This window comes from Cystoisospora suis, assembly GCF_002600585.1.
Source record: "Cystoisospora suis strain Wien I chromosome Unknown contig_3034, whole genome shotgun sequence".
Classification (NCBI taxonomy): Eukaryota; Apicomplexa; class Conoidasida; order Eucoccidiorida; family Sarcocystidae; genus Cystoisospora; species Cystoisospora suis.
Window position 1 is genome coordinate 1 of NW_027155829.1, and position 21302 is coordinate 21302.

The 21302-nt window shown below is 44.8% G+C and overlaps 2 protein-coding genes across 2 annotated transcripts in view; one reads left to right on the forward strand and one right to left on the reverse strand.

The window, feature by feature from the left end:
• Positions 1–238: 238 nt before the first annotated feature.
• CSUI_006081 (uncharacterized protein) lies at positions 239–4311 on the reverse strand (the record flags this gene model as incomplete). Its single annotated transcript, XM_068066246.1, has 1 exon — positions 239–4311. A coding segment is annotated over exon 1 (2826 nt), but the record flags the coding sequence as incomplete, so codon positions are not given.
• Positions 4312–7199: 2888 nt separating this feature from the next.
• Positions 7200–21302, forward strand: part of CSUI_006082 (serine threonine specific protein phosphatase) — an 18754-nt gene continuing 4651 nt past the window's right edge. Inside the window, exons 1-2 of the mRNA XM_068066247.1 lie at positions 7200–17093; positions 18125–20325. Of these exons, the coding sequence (XP_067921776.1) occupies positions 9085–17093; positions 18125–20325 (10210 nt within the window). The 5' untranslated portion in view covers positions 7200–9084. The remainder of the gene's footprint in view (positions 17094–18124; positions 20326–21302) is intronic.

A 21302-nucleotide genomic window follows, 5' to 3' on the forward strand; every position in this document is an offset into this window, starting at 1 on the left:
GTGACAGAGAGGTCAGATGAAGAAGAAGAAGAACTAATAATGCCCTCCATCTACGTCTTAACTCCCGCCGATCTTTGATCTATCAATCTTTAATCTATGTATGTGTCTTTGATCTATCTACCTTTAGACTATCTCTCTCTCCGGCTAGTATGATCCCGTTAACTATAGCGTTTTTCTCTTCTCCGAGAGGAGTAGATATCCCCCAGAGAGAAGAAAAATAAGAGTGTGATGCTCTTACCCTCGAATCCCCGCCGTCGCTATCGCTCTCGTCATTTCTCTCATCTTCTTCTTCTTCTCTTTCTCTACGTCTGCTATGTGAGAGATGTCGAGAAGAACGATGCTGACGAGAGCTACGACCAAGTCGGTGTTGCAATGGAGACTTTTCTTCTCCTTGCTCTTTTCTTTCTTCAATGTTGATCTCTTCTTCTGCTTGTTCTTCTTCTCCTCCTCCTGTATTTTCTACAAGAGGAGAGCGAGCAAAGGTCGACGAAAGTGGTGGCCTTGAAGGCGACGAATCATCTCCACCCGCCAAAGGAGAAGAAAAAAAACTCAAAAGTTGTCTCTTTCGATGGCGATGTGTATCTCCATGACCCTGACGATGATGGGAGTGACTGGGAGAGGAAGAGGAAGAAGAGGAAGAGGAGTGATATGCCTTTTTCTTCTTTCCTTTCGAATCTCTTAGGCAACTGCACTCCGATGCTAGTTCTGCGGGTGAGGTGTCGAGGATGGAGGGATCTCTGCGTGGCGACGAGACGAGAGAGTCTTCAGCTACAGAGACGTCGATTGAAGACAATCGATACGACGCCTTCTTCTTCTTCTTATCCTCATGATGCGCTTCTCCTCTCTCCTCTCCATCTTCAGAACGAGAGCTAGGGCTACGACTGCATGTTCTTCTTCTCCTCCTTATTGATCTATCAAAATGAGGAGAGACACCCTCATGCTTGCAATCGTGATGCTTTCTCGGGTCATGAGAAAGATTTTTCGCACTATGACGGTGAGACGGCTGGAGGACTTCTTCATTCATCTTAAGCCTGTGTTCTTTCCCGCCTTTGCTGCTACCTGCGTGGAGTTTATCTCGTTGAAGAGGAAGAGGATCCTCGTGATGCGACGAAGCGTCCCTTCTCTTTGTATGACTATGGGGGTGAGTAAGAGCACTCTCACGACTCCTAGGCGCCGTTGTAGAAGTGAGACGGCTAGCTGAGCTCTCATGGTCTCGATGCTGAGACATCGATTCATCCGACATCTCGCCTCTCTCTATCAAACCCGTCGGGGTGGGAGTGGGAGAAGATTTTAGCATTCTTCGGTCTCTTCCTCTATGATGAGAGACATTCTCACGGAGATCTTCACCTCCTGGCTCTTCTCCTCTTCCTCCTCCTCGGATCTCTCCCTGTTGCCTTGAGGTGTGTCTGTCTCCCTCGCCCTTCCTTGGTTCTTCTTCTTCTTCAACATCGTTAGCTTCTTCCTTTTCCTTTTCTCCCTCGTCACGCTTTCTTTCTCCTTTGACTGCTCTGTCATCTTCTACGAGGGAAGAAGATGATCGATTTCTCGAGACAGAAAGGCCATGGAGCGCTTCAGCGACTTCTCCTTCTAAAGCACGAAGCTTCCTCATCAAGGCACCGTCAAGTTGTCTACCACTATGAGGGATGGTCGTGCAATCATCTCTCTTCGTCTTTCTCTCTTTCTCTTCTTCTTCTTGTTGTTGTGCCTCTTCATTCTGTCTAGTCGCTTCATATCTTCTTTCTAGCTCTTCATCTCCTCCTAATCTCTTTCGCTGCTTCTCTTCGTCTTTCTCAGAGGACCTCTCCCTCCTGTTCCCGGTACACACGCGTGATGGCGATGAGGGTCCTAATGAGACACACGAAGAAATTTCTTCTTCTTCCTGTCTGTCTTCTTCGCATCGTAGTCGCTGCCGTCTTTCACCTTCTTCTTCTTTTTCTCTACCAGAGCTTCGATTTATCCATGTATCCTTTACATCAACGAGGAGCTCCTTCTTTGAACGGCCAGAAGAGGAAGAACAAGAAGATGAAGCCTCTCCTCTTTCTTCTTCTTCTCGCTCACGGACATCTTCACTGGGAGATTCCATAGAAGATGAGGTGCTTGACTCTTTACGACAATGGGACTGGACTGGGGACGACGTGCTAGGAGCGATGCTGGAGACACGGCTCTTCTTCTCTTCTCCAACATGAGAGAGAGAAGAAGAAGGAGAAGAAGAAGAAGGAGAAGAAGAAGAAGAAGACGAGGGAGGGGCTACATTTTTGTCGTTGTCTGGTTTGTCGGGAGATATGCCGTTCGGTCGGTCGACTGAAAGATCCTTATTTCTACATTCACTTGCGAGTCGCTCTTTGCATTCGCCGCCACCTTCGACTTTTACTTCTTTTCTAACTTCTTCCTTTTCTACGAGAAAGATACGTCGATGTTGCTGAGGCGAATGAGGAGTATTGACAGCTCGAGACTCTGTAGAGACAAGGTTTGACATAGATGAAGAAGAGACCGAAGAAGAAGAAGAGGAAAGAGATATCCTTTTCTTATGCAGCTCTGTATGAGGTGTGAGAGAAGGATTGGAGGTGGATGACACTTCAGTCGTGGAAGCAGACACGGAAATAATCGCTGTTGGATCGCTAGACATCGATGCTGTCTTCTTACGTGTATCATGGCTAGCTACCATAGGGAGAGAAGTCCCAGACAGACAAGAAGTATGAGTTTCTGAAGGAACTTGTAGACATGTGGGAGGTGTCTTCTCATCTCCTCCTCCTTCTCCTTGTCCTTCTCCTTCCTGTGAAGAAGAGAAATGCACAGAAGACTGAGGTGATCTTTCGCTGGTCTTCTCACCTGAAGAAAGAAGATGGTCCCTTTTCATAGAAAGAGTAGAGGAGGATAAAGAAGAAGAAGAAACGTCTGTCCGATCATGCTGAAGCGAAGAAGAAGAAGAGTGAAGAGAAGCAGTAAGAGCTACTGGGACAGAAGGAGAGAGGGAGGATGACGACGACGACTGAGATGAAGAAGACACTGTACGGGTTCTATTAAGTTTATCTCGAAGTAACTGGAGCTTCTGATACATCTCCATCTCGTCAAACAAAGAAAGAAAGAAGGCGGGGCAAAAGCGACGGGGCGCGAGAGAAGAGATGTAGAAGGTGGTCTTCTTATTTGTGAAGCAGGAAGAAGAAAGAGGAACAAGATGAGAAGAAAGAAGACACCAAACCGGGGAAGAACAGAAAAGAAGCCCTCCCCCGAGAGACAGGTCGTCCGATCTTCTGTAGAAATGTGAAAAAGGAGAGAGAGAGAAAGAGAGATGACGGAAGACAACAAGGAAGATTGATGTTTCGTCTCCTTCTTCTTCTTCTTGTCCTAGTAAGAGTATTGGCGTTAGCCTCGCTGAAAAGAGAGAAGGCCACAGATCTTCTCCATGATCTTTTTATCCTCTCGGCATATACAAAGTATACACACACATGCAGAGGTTGTCAAAGAAAGAGAAGAATACGAAGAGAAGAAGAATGAAGTCGATGTGTAAAACGGACGGGTAGGTAGACAAGAGATGGACGAGTTGCTCTTCTCTTCTTGCCTTTCCTCAAAACAGAAAGGAGAAGCAAAGGAAAGAAGTGAAAAGTCTTCCTGTCTTATCTCAGAGAAAGAGACAAGAACGCTTCATTCCTTCTACAGTTCGTGACCTCTCCTTGTCTCCTCTCCCGACAAACGAGACCGACCAGTCAGTTGAAAAGAAAAGGAAGAAGAACCTTCATTCTCGCTGCAAGAGAAGAGAGAAAGAAAGAGATGAAAGAACGAAAGGGAGAGAGAGAAGGAAACCACAGAGAAGACAAAAAACAGGAGAGAGAGAGGGAAGAAAGGGGGGAGAGGAAAGACAGAGAGAGAGAAGAGAGGAGGAGAAGACCGTCTGTTCACTGCGTTCTACATCAGCATGAAGAAGCATATAAGGTCCATCATCTTTCCTAGCTGGAGAACGAGAGACAAGAAGAAAGAATCTTTCTTTGGGAAAATGATAAAGAAGATCGCGCCGGTAGGTAGACAGGTAGATACACTTGGACGAATGAAGAAAATGAGAAAGAGAGGAGACAAGAACCTCTGACTTGGAGAGAAGTGAACAAGAGATGCGTCGTTGTTAAAACAGAGGGGGGAGAGAAGAGGATGATGAGGGTCATGAATGACGAGGACGGCATTCTCTCCTTCAGAAGAGTGAAAGAAAAAAGGAAAAGAGAGCTCAGAAAGCTCTCACTCTTTTCACTTGGGTAGAAGAAAAGCGAAACCGTACAAGAGAGAAGTAAAGAAGAGAAGGAGACAAAGAAGGAAAGAGAAGTCTTGGTAAAGAAAACCTAGGGTCACCCATCTGAACGATGAAAATCGCGCCGGCATTCAAAGATTCACTTCTCGGCTTATATTCGAAGAGTCCATCAGTATTAGACTGGACAACCACATGCAAAGAAATGAAGAGAGCCGCCAACTACACAACTGCAGGAGACGACCAGAGGAGAATGCGAACTTCTATGGAATGAGTGTTTCTTTCCCGTTCATTCCTGCATTCCCCTTCTTTCGTTTCGTCATTCTCTTTCCTTCCTTGTCTTTCGTTTGGAATCCCCACTTTTGGGGTTACACGTCGGGTGATCTCCAGTCATCGACTGTCTTTGAACCCCTGGTACGTGTGTGTCTCTGTCTCTGTCTCCTCTCTCCTTCTTCTTCCGCCACAACTACCGCTACGGAGATAGACTAGTATGGACTCCCTTTCTCTTCTTCCCTCTCTATTGTCTCATCCATGAGCTCTTCATCTCTCCTACCAGCCTTGATCGAGCCTTCCAGATGCCTGCATCCATAGAAGGCAACATAGACCAAAACATTCTTTATGCGGCCTTCTCCATACCTTCCTTTCTCGGTTATCCCTCCCCCCCCCCTCTACAGGTGTTTAGTTTCGTTCTGTCTCCTAGAGGTATGCGGTTAAGAGAGACTTATAGCAGCTGACGGGAGATACAGAAAGCGAAAGAAGTAGTAAGAGCGATACACAGGAATGGAACGAGACAGACATAGAGGGTGAATGATGAACATCGTAGGAGAAAGAAGGAAAGAAAGGGAAGAGAGAAGAGGAAGACAAGAGAAGAGAAGAAGGGAGAAGAAGATAGAGAGGAAGGGAGAGCATCCGCGCTGTCTAGAAGAATCGATGATCTGTCGAAGAATGTGTGAAGAAGGGCGATGGCATTCTTCAAGGAGGGATCGAAGAATTTTGTATGAAAGAAGAGAAGACAGTGAAGGACCAAGAAGAAGGAAAGAGGCAATACAAGAGAGAGTGAGAGAGAAAGTAGCGCGACGACTGCTTGCTGATCAGGTACCGGCCATTCAAGCTAAGTGAAGGGATAAGAGAAAGAGAGAGAGAGGAATGAGTTTTGGAGAGATCGGAGAGTGGATCGATGGATGGACAGACAAGAGAAAAGCAAATAAGCCACTTAAATTCTGACAGTTGCACTCCTATAGCTAGCTATTCAAGTCCACCTACAGAGAGATAGGAGAGAAAGAAAGATACGGGTGCCTCATCTGTGTTGTTCTAAAGATAGATTAACTGATAGATAACGGTAGATAGAGAGAAAGATAGAGTCTTTCATGTATACAGAAAGGTCCAAGGTGGAGATGCTCCTTTGATAGGGGAGAAGATAGAGCATTATCCTTCTCTTCATCTTTCTCGATCTCTGTAATTAGATCGTAAAGGCTCGAAATCCGTTTTTCTGCTTCTTGACTTTTCTTTCTTTCTTCTCCTCTTCATCGAATCGCACACCTCCCCCCCCTTCGCTCTTGTCTCATATCTTCGTCATCTCGTTCTTTTCTTCTTCTGCTTCATGGAAAGTTAGGTCAATGTCTTCTCACTGGTGTTCCACTCCGGCGAAGTAAGGTAGAAGGAGAGATAAACTGTCCGCGCTACATGAGAGAAATGAGAGACGGCTCTTCTCACGGACTACTTGTAAAGGAATGGAGAGATTCTTTACCACAAGATAAGGCTCTTTGTTTCTCTAGACACGAAGAGGAGAAGAACGAAAACATTCCTTCTCAGTCTCTCTCTCTTTCCAATAAGCACACCTAAACACACCTGTAGAGAGATATCTAGATATGTATGTATGGAGATGACAACAGAAAGACTTCGTAGAAAACACTCTCTTGTAATAGCTCTCTTGGAACGTTTTATATCCATAGCTAGGAGGATGGATACATATCTGGCACAAAAGAACAGCCTCTATGCTCTCTCTTTCCTCGCCTGGGGAGTTGTCTATGCTCCTTCCCGTCTGACGCTATATACACATACAGAGAGAGATGTAGAGAGGGAGAGATATCGTGCTTGTCTGGGCAAGCAGCGGAAGGGAAGAAAGGAGAGACAGGTTTGGCTCTTCTTCTTTCTTTTTCGTCTTCGTATGTAGAGATACATGAAGACGCGATTCTAAATAGTATAACTAGCTGGAAAGATGAATAGATAGCTAGAGATATAGATAGCTAGATAGAGATATAGATGGATAGATAGAGATATAGATAGCTAGATAGAGATATAGATGGATAGATAGAGATAGATGAACTTCTGAAGACATCAAATAACTGTCGACAACCGTGTTAAGATACATGCCGGGAGAGGAAGGGGAAAGACTGAAGAGGCAGGTGAAAAGAGAGGAGGAGACAGGAGAAAGACATGAGAGAACTGGATCAAGTTCTATAAGGAAAAGAGAGATGCCTCTTTCCATTGATGCATCTATTCTCTCTTGTTTTCCATTTCTCGCGTAGATATCTACCCTTCCTTTCTTATTTTTATTCAGTCGGATTTCTTTAAGACTCTTCTCTTCTCATGGTCATTCTCTCTATTATCTCACTCCGCGCATGTATCTTAGGACAAATCTCTGAGAAAAAGAGAAGACAAAAAGTAGAAGAAGACCGTCCGTGTATCTCTCTCTCTTTCTCTCTCTTGACTTTCCTCTCTTGGCAGTCCCGCTTGTTCTTTTCCGCCTGACCAGAACCCGCGCTCTCTCTCTCTCACCCTACGACCGTTTATAAGCCGAGACGCTCTTCTTCCTTTGTTCTCCCAGCCACCATCATAGAGTGGTTCTCGGCGTTTCTACGAAGAAGACGAAGAAAAACACGAACCTTTGAATACTCCTCGTCTTCTTCCGTCGTTTACTCCTTGTCTCGCCTCACGCTTCATCTCTCTCTTTCTCTTTTTCACTGCGGTGGAGTTGCTGTTGGGCTGTCGTCTCGCTCCGGTAAAGGCTTCTTCCATGAATGACGAGAAGCGCTCTCTTAGCTCAACAGGCGGTTAGGTTACTAACGCGAAGAGAGAAAGAAAAGACCGATCACGAGGTGAGTTTGAATGGATAGAGAGATAGAGAGATAGAGAGATAGATAGCTGGATAATCTGTCGGTTGCTTTTCTTACGGAGTTCTTTGTCGATTGGGTCCGGAGAAGAAGCAGGGAAGGAAGAGAGAAATAGGAGACTTTTTTTCTTTCTTTTCTTTCAAAGATGATGTTTCGCTATGCAAAGAAGAAGCTTTAAATGAGATTTCGCGGTTCTTTGCGAAAGAAGAAGAAGAAAAGAAGAAGAAGCTGTGAACCCTAAACAACAGAGAGAATTCAGCGCAATCCACGGAGCCCGGAAGGTGAAGAAAAAGGTCTCTCCGTCTCCTTTTCTTTTTCTTTCAGTTCTTTGATCTTCTGTCTCTTCTTTTTTCTAAAGAAAGAGATAGATTCCCTCTTCTTTTCCTTCTTCTTTACCTTTCTCGTCTTCTCTCCGTTTCTTTTTCATGCTTGTCAGAAGTTGGTCAAGCGCTCTTTCGGCATCCCGAAGAGGAAAGAAAAAGAAGAAGGAAAAGAGCATCTTCTTTTCTTCTATCACTCTTCCCGTCTTTCTTTCATTCTCGCTTTCTTGGAGAGCAGGATAAATATACAAACTTAGGTCATAAGCTGCGCATCGGATACCGTTTCTTCTCTCCTAATGTAGTCGCAAACCCCCCTCTTTCGCTTTTTCATTCTTTCTTTCTCTCTCTGTACCGCTTGAAGGACCTTTTCATGAATTACTAAAAAGGGGAGGAGGGAGAAGAGGAGAAAGAGAACAAGTAGAGAGAGAGAGAGGAAGAAGGTGATGAATGTAGTGAAGAAAGAGAGACGGTGGACAGATAGATAGATTCCAGAAGTCAAGAAAAAGACAAGAGAAAGATATCTGTCCCCGCGTCTCCGTCTTTGCTTCTTTCCTTCTCTTCATCTTAATCAGCCGTCTCCATTACAGGAGCATTCTACATAGACTCATGCGAGAAAGTTAAATCCTTTGGTCACTCTTTCTTTTTTCTCTCTTTCTCTTTTCTCTCTTTCCTTGGCATTTCTTTCTCAGAAAGACGTCGATCTTGTAAGCCGTCTTTTCTTTGTTATGCATGTTTTACGAAGTCTCGCTTCTCTCAGTCTCTCTTCTTTACCGGAAGAAGATGCTTTTCATTCATCTGACGTAGGGGTCCTGTTCCGGGGTGTACATACACCGACCGCATCAATCATGGTGGATGTCTGATTGCCTCTTTCTGTTCGACTTTATCAAGAAGAAAATGAGGCTTCTTCTCTTTCTCTTTCCAACATTTTCTTCTTCTGACCTCTTTTGACCATCTTCTTCTTCATTTTGCCCTCTTCTTCGTTTTATTTCTTCGTCTCCTTTCTCCCCCTGTCCGTTGCTGCCTTTTTGTCTTTCTGCAGAAGCTCGCAGCGGAGATTTCTTGCTCTTTCTCCTGAGAGGAAAAGAAGCGTGAAGAGGTCGGAGGCGTGAAGGAGAGAAAGTGAAGAGAAGAAGAAGAAGAGAAAGAGGAAAGTCTCTGTATTCTCTTCTTCCCAGCTCTTCGTCCTTTTCTTCTCAAGGACAAAATGTATCTTTCTTTTCCTTCTCTCCTTTCTTCGTCTTCCTCTTCTCTCACCTTTTCGTTCCTTCTTTCTTGCGACACTTAGATTGTCGAGCTATTCTCACGACGAAGAAGATGTGAATTTTCTCTTTCTTCTCTTCTTCTGTATTTTGTCGTAGAGAAGATGGTATCGGTTTTCTTGTAAAGGGATTTCGAGTCGAAGTAATCTTAAGGCAAGAGGATGGATGGGAAAGAAAGAAAGAAATATCTCTCCGGATCTTCTTCTCAAGAAGAAGAGAGGAAAAGACAGGGGGAGAAGCCGATGATGAGGGAAAGTCAGAAGACTCCTGTTTCTTCTCATAGAGATTTCAAAGGCAAAGAAACTCAAGGAGAATCTTCGTCTTCTTCTTCTTCTCTTCTCTCTTCTGTCCCTTCTTCTCCATCTGCTGTCTCATGTTCTTCTCGAAGTTCCCGGGCTATTTCTTCTCCAACTGGAATTTCAACAGATGAGAGGAGAAGCCTCTCTTCTTCTTCATCTTCTTTTTCTCCTGCTTCATGTGAAGATTCGATACGTGTGCCTTATGCTACTGATTGTCCTTCGTCTCCTCCCCCTTGTCTTTCAGGTGTATGTACACCATCGTCGTCGTCAACTACTTCTCCATCTTCAACATGCAGACAGAAAGATAGAAAGCAGATTCCTTTAGGAAGAGAGAGAGCTCGTCTTTTACTTCTTCGCGCTGGTCTTCTATCTCCTTCTTCTTTTCATTCTCACTCGCCTCTTCATCCCCCATATTCTTCTATATCTCTTCTCGATACCTGTCCTTCTTCCTCTTCTTCTTCATCTCCTTCTTTCCTCTCTTCTTCCTCCTTCACACCATGCTCGTCCCTTCCTTCTTCTTCTTTTTCTTCCTCTCAAGACTTTCCTCCTAATACTCCAGTCTCCTTCAATCCAAAGGGAACAAACCTTCCCTCCAGCAATGCTTCTTCTTCAATTTCTTCTTTTTCTCCTCCCTTTTCTTCTTCTTCTTCAAGCTTAAGCGCTCATCACACCCTAGGTTTACTTAGAGATCTTCAGGCCTATCCAGGGCCCCATCACTTCCACGTGAGCCATCTCGCCAAGTTTCTACAGAGGCATCAGCGTTTTAATCTTCTTCCTTCTTCTCGCTATTCTTCTCATTCACATCGTCTCAGTCCTCCCCATGCAGCGACCTTAAGCTGCCCTTCCTCTCCTCTTATTCAGTTTCTTCCTTCTCCTTCTCCTTCCCATTCTTCTTCTTCTTCCTCTTCTTTTTCCTCTTCTTCTCGCCATCATATCAAGCAGCATGGGTTCGATTCCGCTGAAGGTCACGATTCGTCTTATCTCGGTTTCCATGATAGCAAGAAGGAGAAGGATGAAGAGCATGAGCAGCTCGACAGCGCTTGTCGCTTCTTCTCTCTTCAACAAGAAGAGCAAGAAAGAGAAGAAGGAAGAAGGAGAGGAGAACAAGAGAGAAGAAGTGAACAAGAAGAAGAAGAAAGAGAAGGAACAGATGACTTGTTTTCATCTGATAGAAAAGAGATATCCGCTTCGTCATTCTTCTCTCCTTCTTCTTCTTCGCCGTCTTCTTCTTCTCACCCCTATCAGGCGAGATCTCTTCGACTGCACACTCGCCATCATGACGGTAGCAAACCTTCTTCTTCTTCTTGTCGAGCGGCAGGCCAAGCTGCGTTGCCCTCGCTCATGTCTTCGAGAGATTCTCTTTCTCATAAAGAGGAGGAAGAAGCGGATGACAGCGAAGAGGCTTACGATAGCAAGGAGAAAGAAGAAGATTCAGACGAAAACAAGATACAGAGGAGAAGAAGAAGAAAAGGAGAGAGAAGAGAACAGACGGATGGAGGATCAACCTGTAATGAAGATATCGAAGATGATTCGATTCATGACAAGGTGACTACCCAGATGAAGAAGAAGAAGAGAGAGAAGAATGAGGAGATTTCGGAGAAGAAGACAGAGAAACAGAGAGAGAAAGAGAAGAAGGAAGAGAATGATGACGAGGAAGAGAGAAGTGCATGCCCTAACGCTTCATCTTCTTCATTCTTATCGAGTCATCGAGGGACCCTAACATTTTCTACAGGGTTCAGTCCAGCGGCTCTGCGTCACTTTCAATCTTTGCAACAGAAGAAGAAGAAGCAGAAAGATCTCGTGAAAGAAGAAGAAGAAAAGAAAGAAAGAGAAAGAAGAGCAAAAGAAGAAGAAGAAGAACAAGAAGGCGAGCTCTCGAATCTTATGAAGGAGAAGCATGGGGCATCTGTATCTCCCAGAGATGCATACTCACTTGTTGAAGAGAAGAAGAAGAAGGAGAAGCAAGAAGAAGAAAAGAAGAAGAAAAAGGAAGAGAATCCTAGACTGGGTGAAGAAGAGATAGAGACAGGAGAGGGAATGAAAGACGATGACTATAGAAATCATGAAGTGTATGTACACCAGGATATCTCCCAGACCTTACCACACAGGAAGGAGTCTCTCTCTTCTTCTTCTTCTTCTTCTCTTCATTCTAGACCTTCGTCAGACGACTCTATGCTTTCTGAAGACTGTACGAAGGCCATGAAGAGAAATTCTGATCCATCTCATCTTCATAAGCTGCTTGCTTCGCCTCCTCCCACTTTTTCAGAAGACCATCCGCGCCCCTTACAGAATGAGTCTTCTTCTGTTTGCTCTTCTTCCTCCTCCTCTCCAATGATCTCTAACTCCTCTTCCTCGTCTTTTTCTTTTGCCTCTTCTCCATCTCTTCCTTCTTCTTCCTCCTCTTTCTATTCTGCTTCGTCGTCGTCTTCTTCTTCTTTTACCTCTGCTCCGTCTCTTTCTTCTTCCCCTTCTTTCTTTTCTTCTTCTTCCTTGGTCCGAGGCCTCTCAAAGAAGTCTACAACGGATTCTCAACATACTCTCGTCACTACAGAGAAGCTCCGTGCCTCTGAAGTGGTCGATAGTAACGACGCATATAGCCAGACAATGAAGAAGAAAGGGATGACTACGAGGGGGATGGGAGTGGAAGGTGCATTAGACAGACAAAGGGAAGGCTGTCTCGTGGACTCTCCGGGCTCTCTTCTTCGCACAGGAGAATCGATACTTCCTTGGTATCCTCGCATCGCTCATGGAGAGAAAGAGAAGAAGAAGAAACACGCAAAAGAAGACGATGAGAAGATGATAGAGAAGGAAGAGAGACGAAGCGAAGGAAGAGAAGATGAAGAAGAGATTCTTGAGAAGATTCTATTCCAGCAGGTCATGCCTTCTTCTTCTTCTCATGTATCGCGCGATCCTGAAGATGAGGGTGATAGTCATAAGGCAAGGAGATTTGCGAGTCTTCGGCAAGTTAGAGGTGCCGAAGAAGAAGAAGAGGAAGAAGAAGATGTAAAGGAAGAGACAGGTTGTCGCCGAGAAGAGAGGAAGAGGTTAGGGGTGGATGAAGAAGGGGAAGAAGAAGAAGAAGGGGAAGAAGAAGAAGAGGTTTGTTTGTATCCGGTCTTTAAGAGGACTGAAGATGACCGAGATAAAGATGAGAAGAACAAGAAGAAGATGAAGGAGAAGGATTTCTCTGGAAAAGGCAAAGGCCAAGAGGAAGAAGAAGAAGAAGAGAAGGACGGTCATCCTGTGGAAGCGTATCGTATCAAAATATCAGGAGGAGAAGATTCCATGAGGGGGGGCAGTACCAAGCAGCGGGAGGAGCAGAAAAAAGAAGAAGAGAAGATTCATGAGAAGAAGGAGATTGAAGAAGGAGAAGATCAGAGAGGAGATGTAGCGAGTGCTGAGGAGAGGTCTAAGCTGGGATGGAAGAAGAAGAAGAGAGGAGGAGGAGAAGAAGAAGATTTGTCTCACAAGTGGACTTCTTCTTCTTGTGTTGATGCCCCGGGAGAAGAAGAAAGAAAAAGGAGCTTCTGGACTGATCGATCCATCGCTGACTATATCTCTTCTTTACGTGCTTCTCCTAGGTCTCATAACCCTCGTCACCATCTTGGGGAAGAGCACCCTCCTCCTTCTTCTTCTTCTCCTCGTCTTGATTGCCCTCGTCCCTCCTACCGTTGTGTCTCTTCGCCCTTTACCTCTTCTTCTTCCTCCTCTCCTTCTTCATCTTCTTCATCTTCCAAGATGCGAGATCTTTCCTTCTTCTTCGTCTCTTCTTCTTCTTCCTCAATGGTCTATCCTCCTTCCTTGTATATCTATAAGTCATGTCCTCAGAGAAGAAGACCTCTAGTCGTAGGAGAAGAAGCGTCTTGCTCCTCTTCTTCTTCTTGTCCTTTTTGCCATCATGCGCATCCTTCTGGGAAGATAAGAGCTTTGTCTCTTCCGTCAAGTAGATCCCCCCAATGGAAGAAGATGAAAGCGTACACGACCACAGCTATAGGGACAGCAGGCGAGTGTCACTGGAGATCTCGGACTATCTTCGATGTTCTTAACTACCCTCGTCGTCACTCTAAGCATTTTTCTCTTTATCTTCCTCATTCTAATCATCTTCAATCTTCATCTTCTTCCTCATCTAAGTTCACGTCAAGGAGGGATGATGGACGAGACGGGGCAGAGAGGAAGAAGGAAGAAAAGAAAGAGGGAGAAAGAGAGGGGAAGAAAAGGTCTTCTTTCTCGTCGCCGCATGCTTTAACGGAAGAAGGGTCTCTTTCTCATTCTCATCATAGACACGAAGAGTCAAGAAGAAGAAGTAGAAATTCGATCCCTGCAGATCTGCATGATCGCCATCATTCACATCACAAGAACGTCTTAGCTTCTTCTTTCTCTTCTTCTTCTTCGCATCCTCATCGTCATGGCCATCGTTCCATTCATCCTTTTCCTCCTCATCATCACATTTTTCATTCTTCTTCTTCTTCCTCAACGCCGACCTCTCCTTCTTCTTTCTCTCGTCGTCGCGATCTTCCTTGTTCTTCTTCTTCTTCGTCTTTGGGTCACGAGTCTCATCATCCTCATCGCATCTTTCCTACCTGTTATGATCTCGCCCTTGCACATGGGGGAGGGGCGTCTCTTCTTTCCTCTTCTTTTTCTTCTCTCTCACCTCTTCCTTTCGATCATCGCCGAGGCACGTCATCTAGTCGCAAGAGCGAGAACAACGAGAAAGACCAAGAGATGGAGAAGCTCGTGAAAGGAGGAGGACCTGAGAGAGAGAGGTATGAGAAGATGGTCGTGATGCATCGTGACCACACCCCTCAAAACAGACGTAGATACCAGGCACCCCATCTCTCTTCTCGGGAAGGTTTCTATCATCTTCAAGGAGAAAAAGAAGATAGAGAACAATCTTCTTCTTGTCTCCATCCTTCTGTCTTTTCGTCATGTGCTCGTGATAGGGGGGGGGGAAGATATGACTCTTCCTCTTCTCCTACTACGTCTTCTCATTCCCATCGCCTTGTCTCTTCGCCTGCTGTTCTGTCGAATAAGCACATGCTCCGAAAGAAGCTCTGGACGTCTACACCTATCCCTGTCGATGCTATGCTTGTGACACGGAGAGAAGGAGAAGAAGAAGAAAGCAAGAAAGAAAGGAACGGGAGAGGAGAAGAAGAACCGTACCCATTCCACAGACATCTCTGTCATTGTCTACATCCTCGTAGTCTTCCACATCTCTCTTCTTCTCATTCTCATTCTCCTAGTCGTCTCCACAGGCATCGTCATCATCCTACTGCTGCGGCTGCTTCCGAGGAGGAGGAGGAGAGCCTTCATTCTCATCATTCCTCTCATTTCTATCGTCTTCATTCTCATTCTCCCTCTTCGCATCTCCATAGTAGTAGTAGTAGGAGAAGAAGAAGAACGAAGACAGAATGCCTAGGTACTATAGAGAGGGCGGGGTTCTTGTCAGTTGCAGTAGATACAAGAGAAGATAGGCCTCCCCACTCTAGTAGAGAAGATCACAGAAGAGTCGATGCTCACTCTCACGATCTCCCTTCTTCTTCTTCTCCCGTGTATAGACACCGAAGACATAGCTATCATGAGACTTTTGATCCATCTTCCACTCCAGGAAGAGATCCTACTTCTTTTTCTTCTAGTTCTCTTCGTCCTCCCTCTTCTTCTTCTCGTCTGGATGTGCCGCCGCACTTTACCGTTGTCTCAACGCCTTCTTCTTCTACGGTAGCGATAGTCCTGCCTTCTTCTTCAGGGCAATCACCTAGTAGCGCTCTTTCTCCTGTCCCTTCTTCTTCTTCCTCTTCGTCTCCGTTGCTTTCTTCTTCTTCTTCTTCAGAGGTGAATTCTCTCACATTCTCATTGCCTAAGATAGCAGATTCAAAAAAGCAGGAAGAGAAGAAGCAGAAGGAGAACAGTTCATCTTACTCTTCTTCGCCGGGAAGTTCCTCACATGTCTCAGGGGGTGCTGAAGATCTAGGAAAAGCAGCGCCGCCGCCTTTGCACCCCCATGGGCCTCTTTCGCAGCACCCCACTCCTTCTTCTTCTCTCCTCCTTCGAGGAGAAGAAGATCAAGGGAGACCGAGAGAGACATGCCCTCTCTTCTCATCGTCAGCAGGTCGAGGAGTGGGCCGGCAGGGGGGTGAAGAAGAACAAGAAGCACACTTTCTTCTTCAAGGCCCTCTGCCTGACCAGCCGCCCTTTTTAACAGGTGGAATGAACCCCTCGCAAACACGTTCTTCTTCTTCTTTTCTAAGTGAAAGCTTTTCGGCAAAAGGCAAAGAAGATCTTTCTATTTCTCACCCCGGTCGTGAAGTCCTTTTTCCTTCCTCTAGCATCGTTGCTCCCCAGTCTTCTTCTCTCTCCTCTTTTGTTCCTCCTCGTTCTTCAGACATGAAGGGCCCTTCATCGTCTGTATTAGATCAGGAGCGCCCTTCCTCCGTCTTATCTTCTTCTTCTCTGTCTCTCTCCTTTCCTCTTCCTCTTGGTGCGAGGTGTCTCTCCGTTCCAGGAGGGACTTTGCTCTCCCCGAAGAACGACCAGAAGACAGAGAGCGCGATGAAAGTATTGATAAGAGGAAGAAGAGATCTTCGCTCCTCTTCTTCTCGCTCATCGTCTTCCTCGTTATCCTCTTCCGAGAAGAGAAAGAACAAGAAGAAGAGTAGGGATACGAAGAAGAAGAAGAACAAGAATAAGAAGCAAAAGAAAAAGAAGACATCTCCGAGCAGGAAGGATGTCAAAGAGGAAGACGAGGATGAGACGGGCAAACAAAAGGAGAGAAATGAAATAGAAGAAGAAGATTCACACTATGGAAGAGAGAAGAGAATTCCTGTCCCTTCCTCTGGTACCTCGTCTTCTTCTTCTACGGACAGCCTAGAGATGGCCTCTTCTTCTTCTCCTTCTTTACTTCGTCCCTCTCCTGTGGAGCTTCTCAAAGCGACCTGCAAAGATGATCTAGATTTCGATGAAAGAGAAGAGGAAGAAGGAGAGAATGAAGAGAGAAGGATACAAGGAAGAAAAGAAGAAGAGAATGAAAATGTGGAAGAGATTCTCCTTCCCTGTCTTAAGAAGAACGATGACATGTCTCAAGAGATAGAGGATAAGCGGGGAAATGAAGGAGAAAAAGAAGAAGACGTTTCTATCAAGACGCCACATCGAAGAAGAAGTGCGAGAGGAGAGATAGATAAGAATATACAAGACTTTGCCTCATCTTCTTCTTACCTAGGAAGAGAGATTCCCCGAGAAGAAGAAAAGAAGAAGAAAGAAGAGAAAGAACAGGAAAGATCAACAGAAAGAGTCAGAAGACGCGAAAGTGAAGAGGGAGAGAAGAAGATGAAAAGACTCCACGAGAAAGAAGATTCTCAACGCAAAGAAGAAAAAGAGCCCAAATCTGCTATACAGCATCCTTCTTCTTCTTCTCTCCCAGGGAGTCCTTCGCCTTCGCTTGTTTGTAGCACCGATACTCGTGTTGACAAGGAGGAGGAGGAGAAGAAGAAGAATAGGAAGAAGAAGACTCTTCATACCCAAGACACCGGGAGTGAGGAGAGCTCTTCTTCGGCAAGTGACGGAGAAGAAGAAGAAAGTCTAAACAGTACGATAAGAAGAAGAAGAAGAAGCAAAGAAGGAAATGCTGCGGCTCTCCATGTGTCTGACTGCGTAGAGGAGAAGAAGGCAAGGGAGGCAATCTCCAGGAAGATCGATATTCACGAAGAAGAAGAAGAAGAGAAGAAGAGAGAAGGAGAACAACACGGCATCGAAGAAGAAGAGGACATCTTTTCAAGAGAGAGAAATCTGCTTAGAGGAAAGTCTTTAGGGAGTTGGAGACTGCCACCTAGAAAGAATCCTTCTACACTGCAAAAATTTCTGGCCCACACTCAAAAGAGGTACACAATCTTCTTCTCTCTTCTTCTTCTTCTCTCTTCTTCTCTTTTCTTTTCTTCTTTTTCTCTTCTTCTTCTTTTCACTGTGTTCTCTTCATGTCTCTCGTCTCTCCTTTTCTTCTGTTGGGGTGCCTCTGCTTCTGCCCTTATTATCCTCTCACGTGGGTGCATATGTATGTAGGCCGTCCGGTCTTCCTCTTCTTTCTCTTTCATCCTTGCCTTTAGACTGTATAGAGATATACATATGTAGAGACATATATGTACGTAGGCATATCTGGATAGATAAAAAGATACACATACATACATAGTCGTTCTTCTATATACGCCCTACTGGCTTCTATCGTAATTGTCTCTCTCTCTCTCTCTCTATATATATATATATATGTTTATATGCGTATGTATATGTATAAAGGAATATGAATCTTGTTGTTCTGTGTGTGTCTATAGATGGCATATCTATTCTTGAAAGTCTTTCTTTCTTTCTTTTTCTTTAGCCTCTTCTACTCTCTTCCTGGCTGAAGCCCGAGGCATGTCTCAAGCAAGTACATAGTAGTCATATATGTCTCCTTCACGCAGAACTATATCCTCATACATGTTGTAGTCATACGTCGATATAGAAAGAGATACCTACGCTTTTCTCTCTCTCTTTCTCTCTATTTGTATATAAAGTCACAAACCACTATAGAGAGAGAGGGAGAGCGAGAGGGCGAGAGAAACGTTTCTATTTTCCTATCTATCTTTAATCTATCTATCTATCTTTAATCTATTTTTTTATCTAGCTTTAATCTATTTATCTACCTATCTTTAATCTATCTATCTCTCTATATCTATCTATGTCTATCTATTTACCTTTCTATGTATGTAGGAATGTCTCATGTGTGTATATGTAGTTGGGAGTGTAGGCATATGTACCTGCATATCTCTCTGACCCTGGTGTGTCTAGGTATGTACTTTCAGTAGATCTCTGTATATCTGTCTTTCTCTATCTCTGTATCTTTATCTTTGTGTCTTTTTCTTTTGCTGTGCATTCTTAGAGATTTAGAGGCCTTGATAGCTTTTTCGCGGCGGGGAGGAAAGATGAAGAAAGAAGGCGAGAAGACAGGGAAGGCGGAGGTTTCATCCTTATCATGTAAGAAGTCTTCTTCTTCTTCTTCCTCTTCTTCTTCTTCTGTGGAATCCCTAGGAGGCCTTATGTCTAGTGACTCTATTACAACCACATCCGATAGCAGCGCCTCCTCTTCTTCCGACCATCTTTCTATCTTTCCTCCTCTTTCGTCTTCTTTCTCTTCTTCCTCTTCAACTTCTCAGAATCCTCCTGCATGCATTCAGATTGTATCTCCTGAAGAGAGAGAGAAAGAGAGAGGTGGAAAGTTCTCTCATAGACATCACCTTTCTGCTTCTTCTTCTTCTTCTCTTTCGTCTAGCCCCGACGCATCAAGGACAGCCGATCATTCTCCCCCTTCTCAGCAGCTCCATCATTATACGCCTTCCTTAAATCATCCTATCTCTTCTTCTTCTCTCTCGTCTTCTTCTCCATCTTCGTCCCAGTCTTTCTCTGTAAATATTATCTCTCCTTCTACCAGAGAGACACCGGGCACCCGGAATGGAAGATCTCCTCCGCATGCACAAGATGCACATACACTCGACAAACTGAAAGAGAAAGAAGCACATGAAGAAAAAGATACGATGAATACCTTCTACGCATCTTCTTCCTCCTCCTCCTCCGGACCTTCACCCCATGAGCCGCAGCGTCATACATCGACGTATTCATCTTCTTCTTCTTTTTCTTCTTGTGGGCCAGGAGGTTCGGTAGTTCACATCCATCGGTCGAATACAGTGTCTCTGGGGGATGAGAAGGAAGAAGATCTCTGCGACGAATTCCAAGTCGAGGAGGAGGGTCTATCCACCAGGAGAAGACCCGGTCTCTTCTATTATCCCATCTCCAATAGAAACGCGATGAACGTGGCAAGTCCAGGTAGAGTGGGCGGAGAAGAAAGAAGAGGAGGAAGAGACAGACAGAGTGAAGGAGGAAGAAAAGAGGAAGGAGAAGGAGAAAAAAGACGAAGATGGCCGAGCAGTCATCCTTCCATGCAGATATGTTCTTCTTCTTCTTCGTCTTCTTCTTCTTCGTCACGTATAGTAAGAAAGGGCATGTGGCTCGATGCGAAGAGCCACACGTCTCGCTTGACTGGATGCCTAAGAGATTTCCCGTTGTGTATTGTGGATCTTCTCGTAGTTGGAGGGTGGAGAGGAAGAAGAGAAGACGAAGAACGGGGGAGAAGAAGGCGAAAGCACAAGAAGCACAACAGCAAGAGAGGTCATATGAGTGTACAAGGGGAGAGACTTCGGGAAAGACGTGAAGACACTTCAGAGGATCGGCGAAGTTCTTTATCAGACGACAAGAAGAAGAAAAGCTCTCATAAAAGAGACCCAACTCGTCATTCTCACCTTCTTTCTTCTTCTTTCTATTCCTCCTCGAGTGCCCGTCATGTTTCTTCATCTCTCTGTCTCTCACCGAGGCCTTCCTTTCCTCCTCCTCCTTCTTCTTCTTCTTCCTCTTCTTCTCTATCATATCACGCTTCCTCAAATTCTTCATTACTCTCTTCTTCTTCTTCATGCTTATCATCCTCTGCTGGTCTCCCCTCGTCGTTGTCTTCGTCTCTCTCTCATCTGCCTGCTGCGCATAAGAAGAAAGAAAGCGCAGACGTCGTGAGACCATCTTCCCGACTGCGTCTGTGGCTGGGGTCGTATTGTATCCCGAGAGATGATAAGAGATACAGAGGCGGAGAAGATGCCTGGTTTGTCAGCTCTTCTTGTAATTCCCTAGGCGTTGCAGATGGAGTAAGCGAATGGCAAGATCTTGCAGGCATCAATCCCCAGCTCTTTGCGCAAGATCTCATGAAGGGCTCTCTCAGATTCATCTATCACGTTAAACAAAATCGCACGTCTCATCGAAGTACCTCTCCCTCTTCTTCTTCCTCTTCTTCCTCTTCCTCTTCCTCTCACGATAGAGGAGATGCCTCAAGGAAGGCAGAAGAGGGACAAGGAGGGGTGGGGGAAGGTGGAGGAGAGAAAGAAGAAAGAAGAGAATCTGAAAGACAAAAAGAAGGAGAAGAAGATATGGACGTTGCCAAGCTAGCTAAGGAGGCTATCACTCAGGCGTATATACATGCGACGAGCTATGGAAGTAGTACGGCTCTTGTAGGAATTCTCGACGAAAGCAAAAAGATCTTCGGTAAGAAGAAGACAACACAAGACACGAACTTCCATCCGTCTTCATACTCAACACACGCGAGGAGACTTCTATCTATACATGCATCTGTCTTTTCACATCTATACCAAAATACAGCTATGCACTCACTTCCGAAGCATCTATCCATCTATCTACGCATATATATGTATTTCTATCATATCTGTCTGCATGTATATATCTCTGTTTAGAGATATGTATCTATATGTATGTATATCTCCTTGAGAGTGTCGTACAGCGAGATAGACAGAAATCTTACCCATGGAGAAGTATAGACTTGCTACTGGGTATGTAGTATCGAAGATATATAGAAGTTTAGACAGATATGTATAGATGTATAGATATAGGTATGTGTATAGAAGGGTAGAATGTGTTCTTTCAAGGGGAGCTAGGAGACGCTTTGGAGAAGACAGTTTTCTAAGAGTGTCGTCTCGTACCCCGTGATCCACAGGAGAGGCCAGTTGATCTACAAGAGACGAGACACGGCAACACACAACGACTCATGGCAAAGGTCTCCACAGTTCATCTGCATGCCTACATAGATGTATACATACAAGTGCATACATATACATATATGTAGATACATATACATGTAATGTGGATGAGGTAGGGTTGTAGAGTAAGTGTGCTGTTCCATGATTATGCCTGTATATATACACATCCTATACGTATATATGTATATGTATGTAGATGTATATATATATATAGATGTGTAGATGATGATTGACGTTTTGAAAGACTCTGGGAGAGAGAGAAGCAAACAGAGCGCAAATAGAAAGATCGTTGCGGTATCTCATCGGCTATAGATAGATAGAGATAGACTAAGATAAATCGAAGTTCCTTCAAAGACACATATACGAGCCCATATCTCTAAACGGTATGTCCAGTATGCTTCGAGATTTACCTGAGTGGAGATTTTTATCTCTTCCTTGGGGGTCTTTTATCTTTCATCTATCTATCTA